The 11,323-nt window shown below is 27.9% G+C and overlaps 1 protein-coding gene across 1 annotated transcript; it reads left to right on the top strand.

Moving 5' to 3' along the window:
• Positions 1 to 10,094: 10,094 nt before the first annotated feature.
• LOC109819261 (uncharacterized) lies at positions 10,095 to 10,862 on the top strand. The gene has a single exon (XM_020384931.1). It carries the CDS (start codon positions 10,095 to 10,097, stop codon positions 10,860 to 10,862), a length of 768 nt encoding a protein of 255 aa, XP_020240520.1.
• Positions 10,863 to 11,323: the final 461 nt, after the last annotated feature.

Raw genomic sequence — 11,323 nt, 5'->3', positions numbered from 1 at the left:
CAAAGCTAATCAATTTTTATATATATTAATTATTAGTAAAATTTAATAACTTTTAATTTAACAGTTGGATCAATGAAATTCAACATAACTTTTAATTAAGTATCTGTAAAAAAATTTCATCAAAATTTCTTACATTTTCGACAAATATAAATTCGTTAAAAATATTTCATCGGTAATATAACTTTTCTTATGATTTTTTTCATTGAAAATATAAATTTTTTAACAGATACAAATCTGTCAGAAATTATCGATGGATATATCCATAAAAAATATAAATTTTTTGACAGATTTGTATACGTTAGAAATTATTCGTTGAAAATATAAATTTTTTAACAGATTTGTATCTATTGAAAATTATTCGTCAGTAAAATCCGTCGAAAATATAATTTTTTTTTATAGATTTGTACTTGTCAGAAATTATTCGTCGATAATATAATTTTTCCTACAATTTTTTTTTATCGATAAAATCCATCGAAAATATAAATTTTCTAACAAATTTATATCTGTCGATAAATTATATTTTTCCACTAGTGCAAAAAGAGGCTTTTACGTCACCTAAATGACGTCGGAAAACGGCACCATCGACGTTATAAAAACGCGGTGGCATGTACCGTAATTTTGGTAGATTATTTACGTCGATCCTAACTGGGTCCGACGTAAATTTTAACATCTATGTCGGCTACGCATTGTGTCCAATGTAGATATTAAAATTTACGTCGGACCCAATTAGGGCCGACGTAAATAACCCACAGTTGCTTATTAAAAGAAGGTGCATGTGCGCGCAGTAGCTATAGATTTCAAAAATTCACCTCCCGCGCGCAAAGGCTGAAGTGGTAGGGCCTTCCTCTTCTCCTTTAGAGTTGCTTTTCAGGGATTCATTTCAAGCTTCTCCTTCTTCCTCTTCAACAACTTAGATTTCTTCCCGTGCTTCTCGTTCAGCTTGGAACCACGAAGTTTACATATTCGAGGTTAGGGGATCTCACTATCTTGTTTTTCTATGAGGTAGCATCTTCTTTCAAGTTTGTGTTTTCTGGGATGTTTTTTTTGTAATAATGTTTGTGCTGCATTTCGAGTTTTTGAAGCTGGAGAAGGAAGTGACCAAGTCTGGATTTGGAGCTGGGTCTATCAAGCAGAACGGCCTGTTCTGCTTGCATTCGTTTTTCTTTTTCTTTTTTTTTTAAATTTTTATGACTTTTTTACGTCGGACGTTGTCATGTCTGACGTAAATTTACGTCAGTTTTCACGCCCGACGTAAATTTACGTCTCCCGCTTCTACGTCGGACGTTTTTCTGACGTAAAAACCCCTAAAATGATCGACATAAAATGTGTATTGTGTACTAGTGTTCTTATACTGTTTGTGACAAATACTGTATGGAAACTTGTCATTAATTAGTGAGTGAATGCTTGAATTAGTAAACATCTAGCAAGTGAATTTTGTGAGGATTTTACTACAAATTTTTAGAGACAACAACAATAGATTTTAATATATTATTAAAAAAATATTTGTATAAATTATAGTAACTTACAATATATGTTATTAAATCTTATTTTAAATTAATATTAAAATTGTATTTAGATAGATATATATCAAATAAATTTATATTTACATATATTATATTTATAGTAACACTTTTTATATGTCATTATATGTAATATTTTTTTAATGTTCTTTCAGTGATATATATATATATATATATATATATATATATATATATATAATTATTATTAAATAAATAAATATCTTTTTGTTTCATTTGTCATTTATCAACTAGCTTTTTACTTCCTAATGTAAGCTTTTGACTAGTTTATAAACTAATTTTATCATGCACATATCTTATTAATGCTTTTAAAAACTAGCCCATAACGGCTTATCAAACTAGTAATTGGACCATAAATCAGTAATGTTATTGGTCTGAGCCTATTGTTTGATTAGTTTTGCAATCAACCCGATGGGTACTAGTAAAACTCAATCAATTTTCTACATGAACCATCAACCTGCACTACAAGAAAATTGTCGTATAGTGACACACACCCTATAGTGACACAATATGTGTCACTAAAAATTACTTTTACCCATACAATAAATATAATATATGTTGGTATATTGTTAAAGAGTGTAGGTATAGACTATAGTGACACACAAAATATGTTGTTAAATCTCATTTAAAATCAACACTAAAATTATATGTAGCTATATGTCAAATAGGTATATATATACCTGCATATATTATACCTATAGTGACACTTTTTGTATGTCACTATATGAAACATTTTTTGTAGTGCTGGTAAGAACAACTCAGACTAGGTTATTCACTTTTTTTTTTTTTAAGTTTGAAATTCGCGTGCAAACATCTCGCATTCCCATCATCCCATTCCTATATATATTATTTAAAACTTAATGACCATTGAACAAACATATTTAGTTGTTATGAAATTCACTTGAATAGTATTTATAGTATCTCTTTAGTTAACATATTTTATTATATATTAATTTATATGATTCAATTACACCTAATATATTTATTGAGTTTATTTTGTAACGACTCACTATGATCCATACACTAAATAATATAATTATTAGTGGTGGAACAACTATTAACTTTGAGTTATATACTTACAAATACGAAAATATGTATTATATATGCTGCATATAAAGGTAAAGAAATTATACAAATACATGCAATATAAGTACAGTAATTTAGTATAAGTAAATTATACAACTTAATTAATTGTCGATCAAATAACTCCTATACATAGTATTACACAGCAGTAGCACCAAAAAGACTTTATTACACCATCTATCACATGATCTCCACTACAATGCGTCTCAATCTATTCCTACTTTATTCTCATACCAAGTATGATTATCATAATTCAATTACATGGAAACACACAAAGGTAAGTCAGAGTTTAAAGCATCAACATATAAGTAACAAGATTTTACAACATCAACATTTCAACATATTAAACCCTATCAACTTTATAATTACACTTGTTACAATACAAGGTCAACTTAAACAACACAATATTAACAACTCATTTTTCAACAAATTAACATACTTCATCACATATCAACACTACATATAAACAACACAATTAAATCAACATATTATATGTACAACATAACAATTATATGTGTCATCACACATTTTAATTAGAAGATCTCCTACAACACAAGATGAACAATTTAATTATAAGTGGCTTGACCCTATCAAACCAACAACACATGGTGATTTTTTTGGACTTGCTAGACCAATAGCAAATTGTGCATAAATCCACAACACAGCAATTTGGTTTCTCAAATGTGACCACTTAAACAAGGAAACCTAGTACTACTGTTTGGGTAGAACTACAGCTAAGTATATGCCTACCACGATATTAGCTAACTTAATTAAGTCTCTTATGGGATTAACCCACCAACAACCTTCTAAATACTATGCCCGTGTTTTACTTGATTGGTTACTTTTAATCGGTATAGTTCAACCTAATCTCCTATATTGTAGTCATTTTATACATGTGTGTCTTAATTAGCTTTGTCCACACACGATACCAACTAAGTCCTAGAGAAGATTCCTTATAATATAAGTCTTCTGTTTTTAGAAAATATAAGTCTCAAAATAAATATATTAATTTTTTAATATAATATTAATTAATTATTTTCTATTTATATCCCTTATAATATTATTTAGAAAATAATTTTTGTGATACATCATTTCTACTGAAGAATAATAATTATAAGATTGATTTAATAAAATAATTATTTTTTTCATTTATTTATTAACTCTTATTCACTGTGTAAAACAATTTAGAAGGATATATATTATGGAACGGACAAAATAGAGTATCACATTCTGTAATCTTAACATTTTTTTTTTACGAAATTAATACAAGATGATAACTAATCAAGGATGCCAATCAAACACAAGAAGGGATCAGATGAATCTGGTTAAATTAAAGACGTCGAGAATCAAGGAAAACTTATCAAAGGAAATTACGGGGTAAGGGTGAACTGTCATAAGAAACAAGTACCGTGTAAAATTATGCGAAAAGGAAATCATATTTTGATATACTCATACACATTTAAATTATGTGGCTTTTAACCATAAAGGGGGAGAATATAAGTGGAGAAAAGGGCTATTAAACAGCATTCATATTACAGTATGGTACATTGTAATAAAAGTTAAAACACTCATCCCATTTATAATTCTCATTAGATAAAGAAACAAAATATGAAATATTAAAAAATGAAAATTTAAAAATCATTAAAAAAATAATCTTAAGATATATAATATCCTAACATGTCTCAACTAGCTAGTGCATGGATTTATCGTACTTTTTTTTTAATAGTGTGTGTTATGTTTGGTGATGACGCTTCCGCTGTACTTAATGAATTTCTTCAACAGATTTCAGGCGCACATTGACTATATGCTAACCATAAGAACAAATCATTTCAATGATTTCATGCATATATGCTATACATTCCAATAATCTCAGGAAAGTCTATCATAAGTCAAAAGGCAAACCTGAATTATGGCATTCTCTTTCATTATAACTTTAACTAAACTCGTCTTTACGTGGCCGTCCTCAAGTGTATGTTTTTTCTAATTACTCTAAAACACTAGCTATCACGGAGTTTTCTTAATGGCGTAATATTCTTTTAGATGATTTGAGCACGCAAGGAAGAGATTATTATAACCAATCAAATAATTACACGGGCACCCAGATTTCTGCAATGTTGTCACCCCTTGAATTTCTGTTCCTTACATTATCATATTTTAGATAAATTGACACGCTAAGCACAAGAGCAAGTTCATCACATAATCTAAAAGAAAAAGCAAACGATTTTCAAAACCAACAAAAAGGAGGAAAGTGTGATGGAAGCATACAATTACAAATAGAGTTTAGGTAGAATGGTATTTTGGAAGAATGAGTTAAACTATATAAAAAGGGTACACGTCTTTATAATTATAGAAGGCCCCAAACATTTGGCGGCTGCAATGCACACGTGTGAAACTTTGGGTCTGAAATCAAATGAGTTGTTGGAAAAGGGCCCACAACAACAATTATATAGCCCAAGATTGGCACAAGTTACGCAGACTTTGTGGAAATGATTGCATCGCTTATGGGTTTTTAACATTTTTTGTGGGAGAACCGGATTATAATTCAACCAATAAAGATTAAAAAAATAAAACATAACTGTAATCATGCATTTCTTACTATACCTAGCTAGACTGCATCTATAACTTCTGATGTTTAATGTTAATATTTTAGTGTCTGTCGAGCTAAACGTCAGTTTGTGTTGGAATTAATAGTTTTCCAAATACACTGTTATTCATCGGTGTTGAATGTGCTCCAATGAGTTTACAAACACAGATTTAATGTATGTGAGGATTAAAGTTTGTAAACTTTGCAAATTGATTGGACTCTCAATTGAAATTTGATTTCAAGACAAATATAGATGTGCCAACATACTTTAGAGAAACTAAACACATTACCAAACTGAATTTATACAGTAGAATAAACGTATGTTAAAGAAGGAGGAAGACAATCAAGCCTTAAAGTCTATTTGGATAGTTTAAAAATGTTTTTTAGAGTTTTTTTTACTTAAAATAATTCTTCTAGAACTTTTAGTGCATATTTGTTTTAGCGTTTAGAATAGCTAAACATACGTTGAACTCAATTCATCTACACTCATGCTTTTCGTTTGAGTGCATTGGAATGTCCGAATGTGTGTGAATGAGTAATCAAACACACTCTTACCTTCTGTCTAAACAAATTCTTAATCATTTGAGTAAGTATTTATACAATCTACCATACAGAAGTGTCTAATATCTATATTGGGTTAAGAAACCCACTCGTTCCAAGTTGATTCATTGACACCAACAAGTCAATTTGAATGGTACTGAATTCGATCTTCTTAAACAAGGTATCATGTTCGAGTCTTATATATGGAGAAAATATGACTAGGAAGGGAGACCCATTAAAGCTAGTCAATTAAGAGATTAGTTATTGGCAGAATCACTAAATACTACATATTGATAACATGATTACTAAGAAAAAGTTGGTTCAATGACTTTAATTTGCACAACTATGACTAGATTATCATAGTTTTTTTTATTTTCATTTTAAACTAAAATTTGGGCAACATATGGAGCACAACTATTTCATGATTAAATTTCAATTTTACACAAATATTCTACGAAACATTGTTTTAAAAGTTTTTTTACATAAGTTTCTTACAAAATTGCTTTCATGAAAAGTGAGAATCTAACTTTTCAAAATCAGGAAAAAAAATGCTTTATTGCAGTAAAAATATTACATTTCTTTTATACTAGCATGAAGGCATTTGTAGGCTTCCTTCTTTAATGCCTTCACTACTCTTTACTTTGCAAGTTGGTTCTCCAAATATGCTGAGAGTGTACTTTCAAAAGACATTTGGACGTTCAAATAAAATACTTGCTCGATGTAATAAATACAAGTATTAAATGAAAAGTATTTTTTTACCTTGATATGTGTTACTATACTAACCATAATTGGCCTTAACCTAATGAACCTTGGTCTGTAGTTACTAATTAGGTAATAAGTCTCGAATTCTTATTTTCCCATAGTTAAGTTTAATTTTCTTATTTAACCTTGCATGTATTAAATGGTCATTTGGCATCCTCAACTGCATAAAAGTCAAGTTAGCCGAGATCTATCAAGTAAGAAGAACCTTTTGATTGTGTGGGATATCAATATCTGAGTGTCAAACGACGCATTCTGTCAAACATTTTGACATCTTTGACTGCCAAAAGATCTAATTCTTTATTATCCTCTCTTTATTGATTTGTTCAACTTTGTGAGTCGCAATGGCGAGAACCTAGTACTAGTCACTACTAAGTTGGTGGTTCAAAATCCTTAATCACCTATAAGGACATAGGTAACCAAAGACGCAAAAACTACCAACAACACCAATTCTCAATTGTCCATAGGTTCATCTAGTATATTTCATTTGTTAGTTTAATGTAATAAATTTATTTTTATTATCAAATAATTATAAATATTTTTAAAAATATTCATAATCTCAAGAATATCACTAGACATAAAAATATATACCAAACATGCCTAATAATTCACAAAATTAAAGACACATAAAATAAAATTAACAAAACATAATTAAAGCTACCTTGCGAGCAAAAACTTTTCGTATATTAAATTTAAGGCCATAAAAACTCTGTTTGGTATGTACATGCAATAATTATAAAAATTATTAGTTAGAAATCTAACATTTTTAACTTAATGATGGAAATTATATACACAAAGTTTTATATTTAAACATTATTATTATATTTGCAATCTTTCTTATTAATTAAAGAAAAAAAACAAAAATAACATCTCAAAAATCATTTTTTAATGAAGTTTCCCACCAAAACTTTTTGATGAGATGAGAAACTGAGAATCCAATATTCTCATGCAGGGAAAATATATATATATATATAATTATATTTCTTATTTCCGAAAATATTTTAAACATAATAAACATATTTATGACATTATCAATAAACAAAATTTTCAAGAAATATGTTTCCCAATAATGAAAAAATATTTGGTATAGCAAACGCTTTTAATGCCATAAAATCTAATATAACAATCTCAACATTATTTGTCGAGTGTATCCATAAAGAGAATTCCTTAAATAATACATTTCTATTAGTATCTGTTTAAGTTTTGGTAGTTTAATTAGATGAGATTGATGTGTAAGGCCTGATTTTCATTTTACTCGTCTAATTTTAAAACTAAAAAAATATTGCTTAAAATTTTATTATTAATTCTAAATTCTTACTCTCGATATGATGTAACTAATTTGTTGACAATCTAAAATGATTTTATAGGTACAATAGAAATCCATCACCATCACAAGTCCTCATTGAATACAGAATATTAGACTTGTGAGGTTTTGTGAGTTAATTTTTCTTTTTTACACATAGTTCAATTGTTTGAACGCCCCACAACTTTTATTTGTATTAGGGGGAAAATGAAACTTTGTGCCTCTAAATTTTTCCAAAAATAATAAACATGAATTAAAAAAAAATAGAGTAGGTGCTTACTGCATGAATATTGAGTGAAAGTAGAGATAACGATGAAAAAGTTATAGAAAAAATAGCGTAAAAAAGAGAGAGAGAAATAATTTTTTATATATATTTATATGTAGTTACATACTTAAGGTTAACACGATCTTATAAAAATGGGGGAAAAAGTGGTTAAGAGTTATAGTATTTTTTTTTATCATTAGTATATAAGTATAAATAAAGGAATTGAATTTGTTTGGTCTTAATATTAAAACGAGTTATATTATTTTCCACGATAAATTTTCACAACCCTTTGGATGATTATTTTCATCACGTTAATTATTCATCCTATTTAAAAAAAATTCCTTTCTATCTGCTCGTATTAGTGAAAAGAAAAATCATAAATACAAATTTAATATTATTTCATTCAATAAAATGAAAGTCCATCCAGATCAGATGTAATCAATGAAACAAGCAAGGTAATTAATAAAAACAACTTTGAGGACTGCTGTATAAAATTGGGTTTAAATTGATGATGGCAAGTGATTGCTCTCAAAGAAATTATTTAATGAGTTAATCATCCATACACTTTATACTAGCAACCAATCATATTTTTAAAATTATTTTATTTTATTATTATTTTATTAAATAAACAACTGACATGATATTATTAAAATATGATTAGTTACCGGTATAAAAATATTTTACACTATTAATGTATAACCGATTAACTCTTACTTTAATTATGTAAATTATTTTTATCAAATATTGTTGACTACCACAGGTTGAGAATCATGACTTTGTGAACATTTAAGCCACGTTAGAACAATCGCAAATTATCATGACGTATATGATATTTTGACTTTCTGTACTGATCTTTTTTTATTATTATTACACGTTACAAATTTTAATTTACTTATTTTTTTTAAGTAACTATGATAAATATACAAGAATAATCACTATAAAAAATAGTAACTAATCTTTAAAGATTCAAAAACTAAACAATTTAATTAAAAATTTAATTAAATCGTTAACGCTTATATCAAACGGTATAAATTAAAGATGTTATTTAGAACTTACCAATCCTAACTACATACTCATATACTTCCTTATATCCATTTTTTACGTAATCAGGCTCTAAATATATCTGTACGCTTTTTTTGCTAGGGTGATGTCAATACATATATTTTCTAAACTTCAGGATGACGTTTATCCCCATAAATTTAGTGCAAGAGGTTGTGATGTAAATGAAATCATGATTTTTTTTTTATGAGGCATTTTTAGATTCTTTATCTTATATAATCGATATCGTTTTATATGATAATGATAATAAGGTTTTAATTCACTGTTATTCACTCATTAAGTCAGCTTGATTTGCACATGCTTATAAGTTTATTCGTTTTTCTCGTAAATTTGAATGTAAATTAAGAAATTAGGACAAGATGTATAGTATAATACAAATTAAAAGACCCTGACTCAATTTACATGAGCAATATCAATCAATGAAAAAACAAAAATCTTGAATCATTTATTTTTGTCAGTATTTTCTCTTTAATAGACATTCTCCAATTATGGTGTCTCTTGATTTAATTACCAATCCACCTCCCAAATTTTTGTCAATGGCACGAGAGAAAGACGGAAGATTATACGTGTAATCGTAGATAATCAATCATTTAGGCTATAGCACTAAATCAAACTCATACAATATTTTATTTTTTGAAGGTAAACTCATATATACTTTTTTATACTAATTAAGTGGGAGAATTTGTGATTGTTATTAAATAAATAAAATATTAAATTAAAAATAGCGGTTTAAATTTTGCATATAAAATTACAAATATTAGTTAATCTTTTATATATTAAATTTGAAGAAAAAAGCAAGTAATTTTTACTATTAATTTTAATTAAATAATTATAATTAAGTATTCTTATTTTTTACACTAACAAAAGATTCTTACTTGATAGGTTTGCTTGTTTTATATATAATACTTCCATTAGAATCATTTGAATAGCGAAAGAAACCACAATTCGTGTCACTGACCTATCATGGCAGACCCTCCATCTCTAAGGGAAAATTCTACCAAATACTACAAACCAAAAGATCATTCCCCAAAAGAGAAGGGTTTTTCCTTCTTTGCCTTTATCATCTCTCTTGTTATCTACATCTTTGTCTTCTATATCTTCAACCTCTCCCTAACCACTCTCTTAAACAACTACATCTTTTGGTATTTTCTGTCCAACAATCTCATCCTTATCATAGCCTTAGACTATAGAGTATTCTCTTCATCCAAAAAGAAACAACATCCTTATTATGATCAATACCACGCCTCTTCATATTATCAAGTTCATAAAAAATATATCAACCCCAAGCAAGAGATAGGAGAAGAAATGCCACAGGTGGTCAACCCATATATCATCAATGAGAACATCAAGGTTTCCCAACGACCACGACGACAACAACTACAAAGTCTTCTCCCATTAGTTATCGAGGTTCCCCAATACGTAGTTAAAAATGGACCAGAGAAACCTAGTGAAGAATTCTCCACTGTGCAAAAGGCATTACTTCCATCGGAGCAACCTGTCCCTGCCATAATAAGTCACTGCCGAAGTAAATCTAAAAGAGCACCTAGAAATGATATGAACATGAAGAGGTCAGCAACATTAATGAAGATAGAAGAAAAAGTAGATGAAGAGAATGACTTTAATAGTATGACAATTGAGGAGCTTAATTGGAGATTTGAGGAGTTTATTAAGAAATTCAATAGGCAGGTTAGGCTTGAGGCAAATAGAGATGTCTTGCAAATAGCTGATTAAGAGTGGTGTAGATCCCAAGAATTTTGCTTTTACCTTTAGAATGTGTTAAAGGTGTTGATGAGTTGATTTGGATGGAGTTTAGAGATAATTGATCGTGTTTAATTCAGTTGATTTAGTTTGGGTTCTCAATTTTATTTTATTTTTTGTTTTGGTTAGTTTAAAATTGGTACCAAAAATTTCTTATTTTGTACGATTAAAAAATATTTGTTAAATAAATTATGATATTTTTCAAGTTTTTATCCATGTTTATTATTTATTTTATATAAATTTTAAATTAATATAAAATAGAGAGAGAAAATTTGTTCTTTAATGAATATATTTATATGCTTTAATATTTTTCTATAATTATTACTTTATATGTTTTATTAATTTTATTGTTAAATTAAATTTTTGATTTGCTAATTTTGTAAATTTTCAATTTCAATCCTTTGGTTTTAATTTTAAAATAGATACATTTAGTT

This window comes from Cajanus cajan, chromosome 2 (assembly GCF_000230855.2).
Source record: "Cajanus cajan strain Asha chromosome 2, NIPB_CcT2T_4, whole genome shotgun sequence".
In the NCBI taxonomy this organism is placed as follows: domain Eukaryota; kingdom Viridiplantae; phylum Streptophyta; class Magnoliopsida; order Fabales; family Fabaceae; genus Cajanus; species Cajanus cajan.
The sequence above is the reverse complement of the archived record's forward strand: the minus strand, read 5'-3'. Positions and strand labels throughout refer to the sequence as shown.

Excerpts from the sequence above, each read along its gene's own strand:
- LOC109819261 (XM_020384931.1), top strand. The coding sequence starts at position 10,095 with ATGGCAGACCCTCCATCTCTAAGGGAAAATTCTACCAAATACTACAAA.